Genomic DNA, 18,251 nt, shown 5'->3' with positions numbered 1-18,251 from the left:
CAGCCCCCGCCCCCAGCCCACAGCCACCACTCCCACCCCCACCCCCACCCCCAGCCATAGCTCCAGCCCCAGCCCCAGTCATAGCCCCAGTCAAACCTCAACCCCATCCCCAGTCCCAGCCCCATTCCCAGCCCCAGTCACAGCCCCACCCTCAGTCATAGCCCCAATCACAGCTCCTGCCCCAGCCCAGGCCCCAGCCCAGGCCCCAACCCCAGTCCCAGCTCCAGTCCCAGTCATAGCCCCAGTCATAGCCCCAGCCCTAGTCACAGCCCCACCCCCAGCCCCACCCCCAGCACCAGTCACATCCCCAGCCCCAGCCCGATCCCCAGCCACAGCTCCAGCCCCTGCCTCAGCCCCAGTCACAGCCCCAGCACTAGCCCCAGCCGCAGCCCCAGTCACAGCCCCAGCCCCAATCACAGCCCCAGCCCCATCCCCATCCCCAACCCCAGTCACACCACCAGCCACAGGCCCAGTCACAGACCCAGCCCCAGCCCCAGCCTCATTCACACCACCAGCCCCAGCCACCGCCCCAGTCACAGCCCCAGCCCCAGTCGCAGCCCCATCCCCAGCCCAAGCCCAATCCCCAGCCCAAGTCACAGCCCCAGCCAAAGGCCCAGCCCCCGCCCCAGTCATAGCCCCCAGCCCTAGCCCCCAGTCCCCAGCCCCAGCCCCCACACCCCAGCCCCAGCCCCCACCCCCCAGCCCCCACCCCCCAGCCCCAGCCCCATCCCCAATCACAGCACCAGCAACAGCACCAGCAACAGCCCCAGCCCCAGCCCCAGCCACGCCACCAGCCCCCGCCCGTCACAGCCCCAGCCACAGCCACAGCCCCAGTCCCATCCCCTGCCCCTGCCCCTGCCCCTGCCCCTGCCCCAGCCCCAGCCATAGCCCCAACACCAGCCCCAGTCACAACCCCAGTCGCAGCCCCTGCCCCAGTCGCAGCCCCAGTCACAGCACAAGACCCTTTCACAGCCACAGTAACAGCCCCAGCCACAGTAACAGCGCCAGGCCCATCCCCAGCTCCAGCCCCATCCCCAGCCCCAGCCCCAGCCCCAGTCACAGCCCCAGCCCCAGCCCCAGCCCCAGTCACAGCCCCAGCCCCAGCCCCATTCACAGCCCCAACCCCAGCCCCATTCACAGCCCCAACCCCAGCCCCATTCACAGCCCGAGCCCCAGTCCCATCCCCAGTCACCGCCCCAGCCCCAGTCACCGCCCCAGCCTCAGCCTCAGTAACAGCCTAAGTCACAGCCCCAGCCCCAGCCCCATCCCCAGTCACAGCCCCAGCCACAACCCCAGCTCCAGCCCCAGCCCCAGTCACAACCCCAGCCACAACCCCAGCCCCAGTCACAGCACAAGACCCTTTCACAGCCACACTAACAGCTCCAGGCCCACCCCACCCCCAGTCACAGCCCAAGCCCCATCCCCAGCCCCAGTCACAGCCCCCACCCCCAGCCCAAAGCCCCCACCCCCCACAACCCAGCCCCCACCCCCACGCCCCCCAGCCCCCACCCTCACCCCCCAGCCCCCACCCCCCAGCCCCAGCCCCAGACACAGCCCCAGCCCCAGTCACAGCCCCAGCCCCAGTCACAGCCCCAACCCCATCCCCATTCACAACCCCAACCCCAGCCCCAGTCACATCCCCAGCCCCAGTCACATCCCCAGTCGCAGCCCCTGCCCCAGTCGCAGCCCCAGACGCAGCACAAGACCCTTTCACAGCCACAGTAACAGCCCCAGCCACAGTAACAGCGCCATGTCCATCCCCAGCCCCAGTCACAGCCCAAGCCCCAGCCCCTGCATCCAGTCACACCACCAGCCCCCGCCCCTGCCCCTGCCCCACCCCAGCCCCAGTTACAGCCCCAGCCCCAGTCACAGCCCCAGTCACAGCCCCAGTCACAGCCCCAGTCACATCCCCAGTCACAGCCCCAGCCAGCCCCAGGCCTAGTCAAAGCACAGCCCCAGCCTCAGTCACAGCCCCAGCCCCGGACCCAGTCCCAGTCACAGCCCCTGCCCCATTCACAGCCCCAGCCCCTGACACAGCCCCAGTCATAGACCCAGCCCCAGTCACAGCCCCAGCCAGCCCCAGGCCTAGTCAAAGCCCAGCCCCAGGCCCAGTCAAAGGCCAGCCCCAGGCCCAGTCAAAGGCCAGCCCCAGGCCCAGTCAAAGGCCAGCCCCAGACCAAGCCCCAGTCACAGCCCGAGCCCCAGCGCAGTCACAGCCCCAGCTCCAGCTCCAGCTCCAGCCCTAGCCCCAGCCCCAGTCCCAACCACAGCCTCAGCCCCAGTAATAGCCCCATCCCCAACCCCAACCCCAAATCCAGTCAAAGCCCCAGTAACAGCCCGTCACAGCCCCAGCTCCAGCCCCTGCCCCAGTTGCAGCCCCAGTCACAGCACAAGACCCTTTCACAGCCACAGTAACAGCCCCAGCCACAGTAACAGCGCCAGGCCCATCCCCAGCCCCAGTCACAGCCCAAGCCCCATCCCCAGCCCAAGTCACAGCCCCAGCCAAAGCCCTAGCCCCCGCCCCAGCCCCCGCCCCAGTCACAGCCCCCACCCCCAGTCACAGCCCCCACCCCCACCCCCAGACACAGCCCCCACCCCCAGACCCAGCCCCCACCCCCAGACCCCACCCCCACCCCCACCCCCAGACCCCACCCCCACCCCCACCCCCAGACCCAGTCATAGCCCCAGTCAAAGCTCAACCCCATCCCCAGTCCAAGCCCCATTCCCAGCCCCAGTCACAGCCCCAGCCTCAGTCACAGCCCCTGCCCCAGCCCCAGCCCCTGCCCCAGCCCCAGCCCCAGCCCCAGCCACATCCCCAGTCGCAGCCCCTGCCCCAGTCGCAGCCCCTGCCCCAGTCGCAGCCCCTGCCCCAGTCGCAGCCCCAGTCACAGCCGCAGTCACAGCACAAGACCCTTTCACAGCCACAGTAACAGCCCCAGCCACAGTAACAGCCCAAGCCCCACCCCAGCACAAGCCCCAGCCCCAGCCACAGCCCTAGCCCCATCTCCAGTCACAGCCCCAGCCCCAGCCCCAGCCCCATCCCCAGTCACAGCCCCAGCCCCAGCCCCAGTCACAGCTCCAGTCACAACCCCATTTCCAGCCCCAGCCCCAGTCACAGCTCCAGCCCCAGTCACAGCCCCAGCCACAGTAACAGCGCCTGGCCCATCCCCAGCCCCAGTCACAGCCCAAGCCCCCACTCCGGTCACAGCCCCCTCCCCCTCCCCCAGTCCCAGTCATAGCCCCAGTAACAGCCCCAGCCACACCACCAGCAACAGCCCCTGTCACAGACCCAGCCCCAGCTCCAGCCCCAGCCCCAGTCCCATTCACAGCCCCAGCGCCCCAGCCCCAGTCCCAGCCCCTGCCCCAGCCATAGCCCCAACCCCTGCCCCAGCCATACACCCAACCCCTGCCATAGCCCCAACCCCTGCCCCAGCCATAGCCCCAACCCCTGCCCCAGCCCCTGCCCCAGCCATAGCCCCAACCCCTGCCCCAGCCATAGCCCCAACCCCTGCCCCAGCCATAGCCCCAACCCCTGCCCCAGCCATAGCTCCAACCCCTGCCCCAGCCCCAGTCCAGCCCCTGCCCCAGTCCAGCCCCTGCCCCAGTCCAGCCCCTGCCCCAGTCGCAGCCCCAGCCGCAGCCCCAGTCACAGCACAAGACCCTTTCACAGCCACAGTAACAGCCCCAGCCACAGTAACAGCGCCAGGCCCATCCCCAGCCCCAGTCACAGTCACAGCCCAAGCCCCATCCCCAGACCCAGTCACAGCCCCAGCCCCAGCCCCAGCCGCAGCCTCAGCAACAGCCCCAGCCCCAGCCCCAGCAACAGCCTCAGTCACAGCCCCAGCCCCAGCCACAGCGTCAGTAACAGCCTAAGTCACAGCCCCAGCCCCAGCCCCAGTCACAACCCCAGCCACAATCCCAGCCCCAGCCACAATCCCAGCCCCAGTCACAGCCCCAGCCACAATCCCAGCCCCAGTCACAGCCCCAGTCACAGCACAAGACCCTTTCACATCCACAGTAACAGCCCCAGCCACAGTAACAGCGCCAGGCCCATCCCCAGCACCAGTCACAGCCCAAGCCCCATCCCCAGCCCCATCCCCAGATCCAGTCACAGCAACAGGCCCATCCCCAGCCCACAGCCCCCACTCCACAGCCCACAGCCCCCACTCCACAGCCCCCACCCCCAGCCCCAGCCCCAGTCATAGCCCCTGTCAAAGCTCAACCCCATCCCCAGTCCCAGCCCCATTCCCAGCTCCAGTCACAGCCCCAGTCCTAGTCACAGCCCCAGTCACAGCCCCAGCCCCATCCCCAGCCCAAGTCACAGCCCCAGCCAAAGCCCCAGCCCCCTCCCCAGTCACAGACCCCACCCCCAGCCCACAGCCCCCACCCCCAGCCCACAGCCCCCACCCCCACCCCCACCCCCAGTCATAGACCCAGTCAAAGCTCAACCCCATCCCCAGTCCCAGCCCCTGTCCAAGTCACAGCCCCAGCCCCAGTCACAGCCCCAGCCCCAGTCACAGCTCCCAACCCCCACCCCCACCCCCCACTCCCCAACCCCCACCCCCCACTCCCAACCCCCACCCCCCACTCCCAACCCCCACCCCCCACTCCCACCCCCCACTCCCAGTCATAGCCCCAGTCAAAGCCCAGCCCCAGTCACAGCCCCAAACCCAGCCCCAGCCCCAGCCCCAATCACAGCCCCAGCCCCATCCCCATCCCCATCCCCAGTCACACCACCAGCCACAGGCCCAGTCACAGACCCAGCCCCAGCTCCAGCCCCAGCCCCAGCCCCAGCCCCAGCCCCAGCCCCAGCCCCAGCCCCAGCCCCAGCCCCTGCCCCTGCCCCTGCCCCTGACCCAGCCCCAGCCATAGCCCCTGCCCCTGACCCAGCCCCAGCCATAGCCCCAGCCATAGCCCCAGCCATAGCCCCAGCCATAGCCCCAGTCACAGCCCCAGTCACAGCCCCAGTCACAGCCCCAGCCCCAGCCCCAGTCACATACCCAGTCGCAGCCCCTGCCCCAGTCGCAGCCCCAGTCACAGCACAAGACCCTTTCACAGCCACCGTAAGAGCGCCAGGCCCATCCCCAGCCCCAGCCCCAGCCCCAGCCCCAGCACCAGCTGCAGCCCCAGCCCCAGCCCCAGCCCCAGCCCCAGCATCAGTCCCAGCCCCAGCCCCAGCATCAGTCCCAGCCCCAGTCACAGCTCCAGTCACAGCTCCAGTCACAGCTCCAGTCACAGCTCCAGTCACAGCTCCAGTCACAGCTCCAGTCACAGCCCCAGTCACAGCACAAGACCCTTTCACAGCCACAGTAACAGCCCCAGCCACAGTAACAGCGCCAGGCCCATCCCCAGCCCAAGCCTCATCCCCAGACCCAATCACAGCGACAGGCCCATCCCCAGCCCCAATCACAGCCCAAGCCCCATCCCCAGCCCCAATCACAGCCCAAGCCGCATCCCCAGCCCAAGTCACAGCCCCAGCCAAAGCCCCAGCCCCCACCCCCAGTCACAGCCCCCACCCCCAGTAACAGCCCCCAGACCCAGTCATAGCCCCAGTCAAAGCTCAACCCCATCCCCAGTCCCAGTCCCATTCCCAGCCACAGTCCCAGTCCCAGTCACAGCCCCAGCCTCAGTCACAGCCCCTGCCCCAGCCCGAGTCACATCCCCAGTCGCAGCCCCTGCCCCAGTCGCAGCCCCAGTCACAGCCGCAGTCACAGCACAAGACCCTTTCACAGCCACAGTAACAGCCCCAGCCACAGTAACAGCCCAAGCCCCACCCCAGCACAAGCCCCAGCCCCAGCCCCAGTCACAGCCCCAGCCCCATCCCCAGTCACAGCCCCAGCCCCATCCCCATCCCCATCCCCAGTCACAGCCCCAGTCACAGCCCCAGTCACAACCCCATTTCCAGCCCCAGCTCCAGCCACAGCCCCAGCCACAACCCCAGCCCCAGTCACAGCCCCAGTAACAGCCCCAGCCACACCACCAGCAACAGCCCCTGTCACAGACCCAGCCCCAGCTCCAGCCCCAGCCCCAGTCACAGCCCCAGCCACAGCCCCAGCCCCAGCCCCATTCACAGCCCCAGCACCCGCACCTGCCCCAACCCCAGTATTAGCCCCAGCCACGGCCCCAGCCCCAGTCACGGCCCCTGCCCCAGTCCGGCCCCTGCCCCAGCCCCTGCCCCTGCCCCAGCCCCTGCCCCTGCCCCAGCCCCTGCCCCTGCCCCAGTCATAGCCCCAGTCACAGCCCCAGTCACATCCCCAGTCGCAGCCCCAGTCACAGTACAAGACCCTTTCACAGCCACCGTAAGAGCGCCAGGCCCATCCCCAGCCCCATCCCCAGCCCCAGCATCAGTCCCAGCCCCAGCCCCAGCATCAGCCCCAGCCCCAGCCCCAGCCCCAGCCCCAGCTCCAGTCCCAGCTCCAGTCCCAGCTCCAGTCCCAGCTCCAGTCCCAGCTCCAGTCCCAGCTCCAGTCCCAGTCCCAGCTCCAGTCCCAGCTCCAGTCCCAGCTCCAGTCACAGCACAAGACCCTTTCACAGCCACAGTAACAGCCCCAGCCATAGTAACAGCGCCAGGCCCATCCCCAGCCCAAGCCCCATTCCCAGCCCAAGCCTCATCCCCAGACCCAATCACAGCGACAGGCCCATCCCCAGCCCCAGTCACAGCCCAAGCCCCATCCCCAGCCCAAGTCACAGCCCCAGCCAAAGCCCCAGCCCCCGCCCCAGTCACAGCCCCCACCCCCAGTCACAGCCCCCACCCCCAGTCACAGCCCCCACCTCCAGTCACAGCCCCCACCCCCAGTCACAGCCCCCACCCCCACCCCCAGACACAGCCCCCACCCCCAGACCCAGCCCCCAGACACCACCCCCACCCCCAGACCCAGTCATAGCCCCAGTCAAAGCTCAACCCCATCCCCAGTCCAAGCCCCATTCCCAGCCCCAGCCCCATTCCCAGCCCCAGCCCCATTCCCAGCCCCAGTCACAGCCCCATTCCCAGCCCCAGTCACAGCCCCAGTCACAGCCCCAGTCACAGCCCCAGTCACAGCCCCAGCCTCAGTCCCAGCCCCAATCACAGCCCCTGCCCCAGCCCCAGTCCCAGCCCCAGCCCCAGTCCAGCCCCAGCCCGAGTCACATCCCCAGTCGCAGCCCCTGCCCCAGTCGCAGCCCTGCCCCAGTCGCAGCCCCAGTCACAGCCGCAGTCACAGCACAAGACCCTTTCACAGCCACAGTAACAGCCCCAGCCACAGTAACAGCCCAAGTCCCACCCCAGCACAAGCCCCAGCCCCAGCCACAGCCCTAGCCCCATCCCCAGTCACAGCCTCAGTAACAGCCTAAGTCACAGCCCCAGCCCCAGCCCCATCCCCAGTCACAGCTCCAGTCACAACCCCATTTCCAGCCCCAGCCCCAGTCACAGCTCCAGCCCCAGTCACAGTCACAGCCCCAGCCACAGTAACAGCGCCTGGCCCATCCCCAGCCCCAGTCACAGCCCAAGCCCCCACTCCGGTCACAGCCCCAGTCATAGCCCCAGTAACAGCCCCAGCCACACCACCAGCAACAGCCCCTGTCACAGACCCAGCCCCAGCTCCAGCCCCAGCCCCAGTCCCATTCACAGCCCCAGCCCCCGCACCTGCCCCAACCCCAGTCACAGCCCTAGTCACAGCCCCAGGCCCAGTCAAAGCCCAGCCCCAGACCCAGCCCAAGTCGCAGCCCAAGCCCCAAACCCCAGCCCCAGCCCCAGCCCCAGTCACACCACCAGCCTCCGCCCCAGTACAGCCACAGCCCCAGCCCCAGCCCCAGCCACACCACCAGCCCCCGCCCCATTCACACCACCAGCCCCCGCCCCATTCACAGCCACAGCCCCCGCCCCATTCACAGCCACAGCCCCAGCCCCAGCCCCAGCTCCAGTCCCAGCCCCTGCCCCTGCCCCTGCCCCTGCCCCAGCCATAGCCCCAACCCCTGCCCCTGCCCCAGTCGCAGCCCCAGTCACAGCACAAGACCCTTTCACAGCCACAGTAACAGCCCCAGCCACAGTAACAGCACCAGGCCCATCCCCAGCCCCAGTCACAGCCCAAGCCCCATCCCCAGATCCAGTCACAGCAACAGGCCCATCCCCAGCCCACAGCCCCCACCCCACAGCCCCCAGCCCACAGCCCCCAGCCCACAGCCCCCATCCCACAGCCCCCACCCCACAGCCCCCACCCCCAGCCCCAGCCCCAGTCAAAGCTCAACCCCATCCCCAGTCCCAGCCCCATTCCCAGCTCCAGTCACAGCCCCAGTCCTAGTCACAGCCCCATCCCCAGCCCAAGTCACAGCCCCAGCCAAAGCCACAGCCCCCTCCCCAGTCACAGACCCCACCCCAGCCCCACCCCCAGTCATAGCCCCAGCCATAGCCCCAGTCAAAGCTCAACCCCATCCCCAGTCCCAGCCCCATTCCCAGCCCCAGTCACAGCCCCAGCCTCAGTCCCAGCCCCAATCATAGCCCCTGTCCAAGTCACAGCCCCAGCCCCAGTCACAGCTCCCAACCCGAGCCCACAGCCCCCCACTCCCCACCCCCCACTCCCCACCCCCAGTCAAAGCCCAGCCCCAGTCACAGCCCCAAACCCAGCCCCAGCCCCAGTCTCAGCCCCACCCCCTGCCCCACCCCCTGCCCGATCCCCAGCCCCAGTCACAGTCCCAGCCCTAGTCACAGCCCCAGTCACAGCCCCAGCCCCAGTCACAGCCCCAGCCCCATCCCCATCCCCAACCCCAGTCACACCACCAGCCACAGGCCCAGTCACAGACCCAGCCCCAGCCCCAGCCCCAGCCCCAGCCCCAGCCCCAGCCCCATCCCCAGTCGCAGCCCCTGCCCCAGTCGCAGCCCCAGTCACAGCACAAGACCCTTTCACAGCCACAGTAACAGCCCCAGCCACAGTAACAGCGCCAGGCCCATCCCCAGCCCCAGTCACAGCCCAAGCCCCATCCCCAGCCCAAGCCCCATGCCCAGCCCCAGCCCCAGACACAGCCCCAGACACAGCCCCAGCCACAGCCCCAGCCACAGCTCCAGTCACAGCTTCAGCCCCAGCCCCAGCCCCAGTCACAGCCCCAGCCCCAGCCCCAGTCACAGCCCCAGCCCCAGTCACAGCCCCTGCCCCAATCACAGCCCCAGCCCCAGCCCCTTTCACAGACACAGCCCCAGCACCCGCACCTGCCCCAGCCTCAGTCACAGCCCCAGCCCCAACCCCAGCCCCATTCCCAGCCCCAGTCACAGCCCCTGCCCCAGTCACAGCCCCAGTCACAGCCCCAGTCACAGCCCCAGTCACAGACCCAGCCCCAGTCACATCCCCAGTCACAGCCCCAGCCAGCCCCAGGCCTTGTCAAAGCCCAGCCCCAGCCTCAGTCACAGCCCCAGCCCCGGACCCAGTCCCAGTCACAGCCCCTGCCCCATTCACAGCCCCAGCCCCTGTCACAGCCCCAGTCATAGACCCAGCCCCAGCCCCAGCCACAGCCCTAGCCCCATCCCCAGTCACAGCCTCAGTAACAGCCTAAGTCACAGCCCCAGCCCCAGCCCCATCCCCAGCCCCAGCCCCAGTCACAGCTCCCAACCCGAGCCCACAGCCCCCACCCCCCACTCCCAGCCGTAGCCCCAGTCAAAGCCCAGCCCCAGTCACAGCCCCAAACCCAGCCCCAGCCCCAGTCTCAGCCCCACCCCCTGCCCCACCCCACCCCCTGCCCGATCCCCAGCCCCAGTCACAGTCCTAGCCCTAGTCACAGCCCCAGTCACAGCCCCAGCCCCATCCCCATCCCCAACCCCAGTCACACCACCAGCCACAGGCCCAGTCACAGACCCAGCCCCAGCCCCAGCCCCAGCCCCAGCTCCAGTCCCAGCCCCTGCCCCTGCCCCTGCCCCTGCCCCAGCCATAGCCCCAACCCCTGCCCCTGCCCCAGTCGCAGCCCCAGTCACAGCACAAGACCCTTTCACAGCCACAGTAACAGCCCCAGCCACAGTAACAGCGCCAGGCCCATCCCCAGCCCCAGTCACAGCCCAAGCCCCATCCCCAGCCCAAGCCCCATGCCCAGACCCAGTCACAGCCCCAGCCAGCCCCAGGCCTAGTCAAAGCCCAGCCCCAGCCTCAGTCACAGCCCCAGCCCCGGACCCAGTCCCAGTCACAGCCCCTGCCCCATTCACAGCCCCAGCCCCCGCACCTGCCCCAGTCCCAGTCATAGCCCCAGTCATAGACCCAGCCCCAGTCACAGCCCCAGCCAGCCCCAGGCCTAGTCAAAGCCCAGCCCCAGGCCCAGTCAAAGGCCAGCCCCAGGCCCAGTCAAAGGGCAGCCCCAGACCAAGCCCCAGTCACAGCCCGAGCCCCAGCGCAGTCACAGCCCCAGCTCCAGCTCCAGCTCCAGCTCCAGCTCCAGCCCTAGCCCCAGCCCCAGTCCCAACCACAGCCTCAGCCCCAGTAATAGCCCCATCCCCAACCCCAACCCCAAATCCAGTCAAAGCCCCAGTAACAGCCCGTCACAGCCCCAGCTCCAACCCCTGCCCCATCCCCAGTCACACCACCAGCCACAGCCACAACCCCTGCCCCTGACGCAGCTGCAGCCCCCGCCCCATTTACAGCCACAGCCCCAGCCCCGGCCCCGGCATCAGCCCCAGTCCGGCCCCTGCCCCAGTCCGGCCCCAGCCCCAGCCCCAGCCCCTGCCCCAGCCCCTGCCCCTGCCCCTGCCCCAGCCCCAGCCCCAGCCCCTGCCCCTGCCCCTGCCCCAGCCCAAGCCATAGCCCCAGTCACAGCCCCAGTCACAGCCCCAGCCCCAGTCGCAGCCCCTGCCCCAGTCACAGTACAAGACCCTTTCACAGCCACCGTAAGAGCGCCAGGCCCATCCCCAGCCCCAGTCACAGCCCCAGCCGCAGCCCCAGCCCCAGCCCCAGCCCCAGCATCAGTCCCAGCCCCAGCATCAGTCCCAGTCCCAGCCCCAGCCCCAGCCCCAGCATCAGTCCCAGCCCCAGCCCCAGCATCAGTCCCAGCCCCAGCCCCAGCCCCAGCCCCAGCATCAGTCCCAGCCCCAGCCCCAGCCCCAGTCCCAGCCCCAGTCCCAGCCCCAGTCACAGCTCCAGTCACAGCACAAGACCCTTTCACAGCCACAGTAACAGCCCCAGCCACAGTAACAGCGCCAGGCCCATCCCCAGCCCAAGCCCCATCCCCAGCCCAAGCCTCATCCCCAGACCCAATCACAGCGACAGGCCCATCCCCAACCCCAGTCACAGCCCAAGCCCCATCCCCAGCCCAAGTCACAGCCCCAGCCACAGCCCCAGCCCCAGCCCCAGCCCCAGCCCCAGCCCCCGCCCCCACCCCCAGTCACAGCCCCCACCCCCAGTCACAGCCCCCACCCCCAGACACAGCCCCCACCCCCAGACCCAGTCATAGCCCCAGTCAAAGCTCAACCCCATCCCCAGTCCAAGCCCCATTCCCAGCCCCAGCCCCAGCCCCATTCCCAGCCACAGCCCCTGCCCCTGCCCCAGCTCCAGTCCAGCCCCAGCCGGAGTCACATCCCCAGTCGCAGTCCCTGCCCCAGTCGCAGCCCCAGTCACAGCCGCAGTCACAGCACAAGACCCTTTCACAGCCACAGTAACAGCCCCAGCCACAGTAACAGCCCAAGCCCCACCCCAGCACAAGCCCCAGCACCAGGCCCAGACACAGCCCTAGCCCCATCCCCAGTCACAGCCTCAGTAACAGCATAAGTCACAGCCCCAGCCCCATCCCCATCCCCAGTCACAGACCGAGCCCCAGCCCCAGCTCCAGTCACAACCCCATTTCCAGCCCCAGCCCCAGTCACAGCTCCAGCCCCAGTCACAGCCCCAGTCACAGCACAAGACCCTTTCACAGCCACAGTAACAGCCCCAGCCACAGTAACAGCGCCAGGCCCATCCCCAGCCCCAGTCACAGCCCAAGCCCCATCCCCAGCCCTAGCCCCATCCCCAGACCCAGTCACAGCGACAGGCCCATCCCCAGTCCCAGTCACACCCCAAGCCCCATCCCCAGCCCAAGTCACAGCCCCAGCCCCAGTCACAGCCCCAGCCCCATTCACAGCCCCAGCCCCCGCACCTGCCCCAACCCCAGTCACAGCCCTAGTCACAGCCCTAGTCACAGCCCTAGTCACAGCCCTAGTCACAGCCCTAGTCACAGCCCCAGGCCCAGTCAAAGCCCAGCCCCAGACCCAGCCCCAGCCCCAGCCCAAGCCCCAGCCCCAGCCCCAAACCCCAGCCCCAGCCCCAAACCCCAGCCCCAGCCCCAGCCCCAAACCCCAGCCCCAGCCCCAGTCACACCACCAGCCTCCGCCCCAGTACAGCCACAGCCCCAGCCCCAGTCACACCACCAGCCCCCGCCCCATTCACAGCCCCAGCCCCAGCCCCTGCCCCTGCCCCTGCCCCTGCCCCAGCCATAGCCCCAACCCCTGCCCCGGCCATAGCCCCAACCCCTGCCCCTGCCCCGGTCGCAGCCCCAGTCGCAGCCCCAGTCACAGCACAAGACCCTTTCACAGCCACAGTAACAGCCCCAGCCACAGTAACAGCGCCAGGCCCATCCCCAGCCCCAGTCACAGTCACAGCCCAAGCCCCATCCCCAGACCCAGTCACAGCCCCAGCCCCAGCCCCAGCCCCAGATACAGCCCCAGTCACAGCCCCAACCCCAGCCCCAGATACAGCCCCAACCACAGCCCCAGCCCCAGCCACAGCTCCAGTCACAGCTCCAGCCCCAGTCACAGCTCCAGTCACAGCCCCAGCCCCAGCCCCAGCCCCTGCCCCAGTCACAGCCCCTGCCACAGCTCCAGACCCAGCCCCTGCCACAGCTCCAGACCCAGCCCCAATCACAGCCCCAGCCCCTTTCACAGACACAGCCCCCGCACCTGCCCCAGCCCCAGCCGCAGTCACAGCCCCAGCCCCAAGCCCAGCCCCATTCCCAGCACCAAGCCCAGCCCCATTCCCAGCCCCATTCCCAGCCCCATTCCCAGCCCCAGTCACAGCCCCTGCCCCAGTCACTGCCCCAGTCACAGCCCCAGCCCCAGTCACAGACCCAGCCACAGCCCCAGCCCCAGTCACAGACCCAGCCACATCCCCAGTCACAGCCCCAGCCACCCCCAGGCCTAGTCAAAGCCCAGCCCCAGCCTCAGTCACAGCCCCAGCCCCACCCCCAGACACAGCCCCCACCCCCAACCCCAGACCCAGTCATAGCCCCAGTCAAAGCTGTCCCAGCCCCAGACCCAGCACCTGCCCCAGTCACAGCCCCAGTCATAGACCCAGCCCCAGTCACAGCACCAGCCAGCCCCAGGCCTAGTCAAAGCCCAGCCCCAGGCCCAGTCAAAGGCCAGCCCCAGGCCCAGTCAAAGGCCAGCCCCAGACCAAGCCCCAGTCACAGCCCCAGCTCCAGCCCTAGCCCCAGCCCTAGCCCCAGCCCCAGCCCTAGCCCTAGCCCCAGCCCCAGCCCCAGCCCCAGCCCCAGTCCCAACCACAGCCTCAGCCCCAGTAATAGCCCCATTCCCAACCCCAAATCCAGCCAAAGCCCCAATAACAGCCCGTCACAGCCCCAGCTCCAGCCCCTGCCCCATCCCCAGTCACACCCCCAGCCCCAGCCCCAGCCCCATCCCCAGTCACACCACCAGCCACAGCCCCAGTCACAGCCACAACCCCTGCCCCTGACGCAGCTTCAGCCCCCGCCCCATTCACAGCCCCAGCCCCAGTCCCGGCCCCGGCCCCGGCCCCGGCCCCTGCCCCGGCCCCAGCCCCTGCCCCTGCCCCAGCCCCTGCCCCTGCCCCAGCCCCAGCCCCAGCCCCTGCCCCTGCCCCAGCCACAGCCCCAGTCACAGCCCCAGTCCCAGCCCCAGCCCCAGCCACATCCCCAGCCCCAGTCACATCCCCAGCCCCAGTCACATCCCCAGTCGCAGCCCCTGCCCCAGTCGCAGCCCCAGGCACAGCACAAGACCCTTTCACAGCCACCGTAAGAGCGCCAGGCTCATCCCCAGTCACAGCCCAAGCCACAGCCCCAGCCCCATCCCCATCCCCAGCATCAGTCCCAGCCCCAGCCCCAGCCCCAGCATCAGTCCCAGCCCCAGCCCCAGCATCAGTCCCAGCCCCAGTCCCAGCCCCAGTCACAGCACAAGACCCTTTCACAGCCACAGTAACAGCCCCAGCCACAGTGACAGCGCCAGGCCCATCCCCAGCCCAAGCCCCATCCCCAGCCCAAGCCTCATCCCCAGACCCAATCACAGCGACAGGCCCATCCCCAGCCCCAGTCACAACCCAAGCCCCATCCCCAGCCCAAGTCACAGCCCCAGCCAAAGCCCCAGCCCCCGCCCCAGCCCCCGCCCCAGTCACAGCCCCCACCCCCAGTCACAGCCCCCACCCCCACCCCCAGACCCAGTCATAGCCACAGTCAAAGCTCAACCCCATCCCCAGTCCCAGCCCCATTCCCAGTCCCAGCCCCATTCCCAGCCCCAGCCCCATTCCCAGCCCCAGTCACAGCCCCATTCCCAGCCCCAATCACAGCCCCTGCCCCAGCCCCAGCCCCAGTCCCAGCCCCAGCCCCACCCCCAGACACAGCCCACACCCCCAGACCCAGCCCCCAACCCCAGACAAAGCTGTCCCAGCCCCAGCCCCAGCCCCATCCCCAGCCCCAGCCCCATCCCCAGCCCCAGTCACAGCCCCAGCCCCAGCTCCAGTCCAGCCCCAGCCACAGCCCCAGTCACAGCCCCAGCTCCAGCTCCAGTCACAGCCCAGGTCACAGCCCCAGCTCTAGTCACATCCCCAGCCCCAGCCCCAGCCACAGCCCCATTCACACCCACAGCCTCAGCGTCAGTCACAGCCTCAGCCCCAGCGCCAGCCCCAAACCCAGCCCCAGTCACACCACCAGCCACAGGCCCAGTCACAGCCCAGCTCCAGCCCCAGCCCAACCCCAGCTCCAGCTCCAGCCCCAGCCCCAGTCATGGCCACAGCCCCAGCCCCTGCTACAGTTGCAGCCCCCGCCCCATTCACAGCCCCAGTCACAGCCCTAGCACTAGCCCCAGTCACAGCCCTAGCACTAGCCCCAGACACAGCACAAGCCCCAGCCCGATTCACAGCCACAGTCCCAGTCCCAGCCCCAGCCCCAGCCCCAGCCCCAGTCAAAGCCCAGCCCCAGCTCCAGTCGCAGCCCCAGCCCCAGCCCCAGTCCCAGTCACAGCCCCAGCCCCAGTCACAGCTCCAGCCCCAGTCACAGCCCCAGCCCCAGCTCCAGTCACAGCCCCAGCTCCAACCCCAGCCCCAGCCCCAGCCCCTGCAACAGCCCCAGCCCCAGCCCCTGCACCAGTCACAGCCTCTGCCCCAGTAACAGCCCCCGACCCAACCCCAGTCACAACCACAGCCTCAGCCCCAGTCACAGCCCCATCCCCAACCCCAACTCCAGTCACAGCCCCAGCCACACCACCAGCCACAGCCCCATCCCCAGTCACACCACCAGTAACAGCCCCTGTCACAGCCCCAGCCCCAGCCCCAGCTCCAGCCCCAACCCCAGCCGCAGACCCAGCCCCAGTCACAGCCCCAGTAACAGCCCCAGCCACACCACCAGCCACAGCCCCAGTCACAGCCCAAGTCACAACCACAGCCCCATCCCCAGTCACACCACCAGCAACAGCCCATGTCACAGCCCCAGCACCAGCCCCAGCCCCAGCCCCAGCCCCAACCCCAGTCCCAGTCCCAGCCCCAGCCCCAGCCCCAGTCTCACCACCAGCCCCAGTCTCACCACCAGCCCCAGTCTCACCACCAGCCCCAGTCACAGCCCCAGCCCCAGCCTCACCACCAGCCCCCGCCCCATTCACAGCCACAGCCCCAGCCCCAGCCCCAGCCCCAGCCCCAGCCCCAGCCCCAGCCCCAGCCCCAGCCCCAGCCCCAGCCCCAGCCCCAGCTCCAGCCACAGCCCCAGTCACAGCCCCAGCCCCATTCACACACCAGCCCCACCGTCAGTCACAGCCCCAGCCCCAGCCCCAGCCCCAGCCCCAGTCCCAGTCACACCACCAGCCACACCACCAGCCACAGGCCCAGTCACAGCCCAGCCCCAGCCCCAGCCCCAGCCCCTGCCCCAGCCCCAGCCCCTGCCCCTGCCCCTGCCCCTGCCCCTGCCCCTGCCCCAGCCCCTGCCCCTGCCCCAGCCCCTGCCCCTGCCCCAGCCCCAGCCCCAGCCCCAGCCCCAGCCCCTGCCCCTGCCCCAGCCCCAGCCCCAGCCCCAGCCCCAGCTCCAGCCACAGCCCCAGTCACAGCCCCAGCTCCAGTCACAGCCCCAGCCACAGCCCCAGCCCCATTCACACACCAGCCCCACCGTCAGTCACAGCCTCAGCCCCAGCCCCAGTCCCAGTCACACCACCAGCCACAGGCCCAGTCACAGCCCAGCCCCAGCCCCAGTCACAGCCCAGCCCCAGCCCCAGTCACAGCCCCGCCCCAGCCCCAGTCACAGCCCCAGCCCCTGCTACAGTTGCAGCCCGCGCCCCATTCACAGGCCCAGTCACAGCCCAACCCCAGTCCCAGCCCCAGCACCAGCCCTAGTCACAGCCCCAGCCCCAGTCACAGCCCCAGCCCCAGGCCCAGTCAAAGCCCAGCCCCAGTCGCATCCCCAGCCCCAGCCCCAGTCCCAGCCCCAGCCCCAGTCCCAGCCCCAGTCCCAGCCACAGCCACAGCCACAGCCCCAGCCCCAGACCCAGCCCCTGCATCAGCCCCAGCCCCTGCATCAGCCCCAGCCCCAGACCCAGCCCCTGCATCAGCCCCAGCCCCAGCACCAGTCACAGCCTCAGCCCCAGTAACAGCCCCCGACCCAACCCAACCCCAGTCACAACCACAGCCCCATCCCCAGTCACACCACCAGCAACAGCCCCTGTCACAGCCCCAGCCCCAGCCCCAGCCCCTGCCCCAGCCACAGCCCCTGCCCCAGCCACAGCCCCTGCCCCAGCCACAGCCCCTGCCCCAGTCACAGCCCCATCCCCTGCCACAGCCCCAGTCCAGCCCAGCCCCAGCCCCAGCCCCAGTCACACCAGCAGCCACAGGCCCAGTCACAGCCCAACCCCAGCTCCAGCCACAGCCCCAGCTCCAGCCACAGCCCCAGTCACAGCCACAGCCACAGCCACAGCCCCTGCTACAGTTGCAGCCCCCGCCCCATTCACAGCCCCAGTCACAGCCCTAGCACTAGCCCCAGACACAGCACAAGCCCCAGCCCCAGACTCAGTCACAGCCCCAGGCCCAGTCAAAGCCCAGCCCCAGTCGCAGCCCCATTCACAGCTCCAGCCCCAGGCCCAGCCCCAGCCCCAGTCCCAGCCCCAGTCCCAGCCCCAGCTCCAGCCCCAGCACCACTCACAGCCTCAACCACAGTAACAGCCCCCGCCCCAACCCCAGTCACAACCACAGCCCCAGCCCCAGCCCCAGTCACAGCCCCATCCCCAGTAACAGCCCCAGCCACACCACCAGCCACAGCCCCAGTCACAGCCCAAGTCACAACCACAGCCCCATCCCCAGTCACACCACCAGCAACAGCCCCTGTCACAGCTCCAGCCCCAACCCCAGGCCCAGTCAAAGCCCAGCCCCAGACCCAGCCCCAGTCGCAGCCCCATTCACAGCTCCAGCCCCAGCCCCAACCCCAGGCCCAGCCCCAGCCACAGCCCCAGCCCCTGCTACAGTTGCAGCCCCACCCCCATTCACCGCCCCAGACACAGCACAAGCCCCAGCCCCAGCCCATCACAGCCCCAGCCACAGCCCCAGCCCCAGCCGCAGCCCCATTCACAGCTCCAGCCCCAGTCCCAGTCCCAGTCCCAGCCCCTGCACCAGCCCCAGCCCCTGCACCAGTCACAGCCTCTGCCCCAGTAACAGCCCCCGACCCAACCCCAGTCACAACCACAGCCTCAGCCCCAACTCCAGTCACAGCCCCATCCCCAACCCCAACTCCAGTCACAGCCCCAGTAACAGCCCCAGTCACACCACCAGCCACAGCCCCAGTCACAGCCCAAGTCACAACCACAGCCCCATCCCCAGTCACACCACCAGCAACAGCCCCTGTCACAGCCCCAGCCCCAGCTCCAGCCCCAACCCCAGCCCCAACCCCAGCCCCAGCCCCAGCCCCAATCACAGCCACAGCCCCAGTCGCAGGCCTAGCCCCAGCCCCTGCCCCAGTCACACCACCAGCACCAGTCTCAGCCCCCGCCCCCGCCCCCGCCCCCGCCCCCGCCCCCGCCCCAGCCCCTGCCCCTGCCCCTGCCCCTGCCCCTGCCCCCG

The 18,251-nt window shown here is 69.6% G+C and overlaps 1 protein-coding gene across 1 annotated transcript in view; it reads left to right on the top strand.

The window, feature by feature from the left end:
- LOC144676837 (uncharacterized) overlaps positions 1–18,251 on the top strand; it is a gene marked incomplete at both ends in the record, with an annotated part of 45,048 nt that overhangs the window by 1,398 nt on the left and 25,399 nt on the right. Inside the window, 25 exon segments of the mRNA XM_078537158.1 lie at positions 24–112; positions 570–628; positions 973–1,367; positions 1,410–2,083; positions 2,188–2,257; positions 2,289–2,537; positions 2,646–2,926; positions 5,005–5,063; positions 5,311–5,471; positions 5,510–5,772; positions 5,775–6,053; positions 6,229–6,299; positions 7,307–7,744; positions 8,223–8,439; positions 8,442–9,118; positions 9,197–9,501; positions 10,680–10,842; positions 11,863–12,162; positions 12,560–12,914; positions 13,910–13,962; positions 15,017–15,149; positions 15,152–15,957; positions 16,130–16,319; positions 16,504–16,574; positions 17,271–17,734. Coding sequence (XP_078393284.1) covers positions 24–112; positions 570–628; positions 973–1,367; positions 1,410–2,083; positions 2,188–2,257; positions 2,289–2,537; positions 2,646–2,926; positions 5,005–5,063; positions 5,311–5,471; positions 5,510–5,772; positions 5,775–6,053; positions 6,229–6,299; positions 7,307–7,744; positions 8,223–8,439; positions 8,442–9,118; positions 9,197–9,501; positions 10,680–10,842; positions 11,863–12,162; positions 12,560–12,914; positions 13,910–13,962; positions 15,017–15,149; positions 15,152–15,957; positions 16,130–16,319; positions 16,504–16,574; positions 17,271–17,734 — 6,822 coding nt within the window.

This window comes from Cetorhinus maximus, unplaced genomic scaffold, assembly GCF_964194155.1.
Source record: "Cetorhinus maximus unplaced genomic scaffold, sCetMax3.hap1.1 HAP1_SCAFFOLD_1986, whole genome shotgun sequence".
Taxonomy (NCBI): Eukaryota; Metazoa; Chordata; class Chondrichthyes; order Lamniformes; family Cetorhinidae; genus Cetorhinus; species Cetorhinus maximus.
The sequence above is the reverse complement of the archived record's forward strand: the minus strand, read 5'-3'. Positions and strand labels throughout refer to the sequence as shown.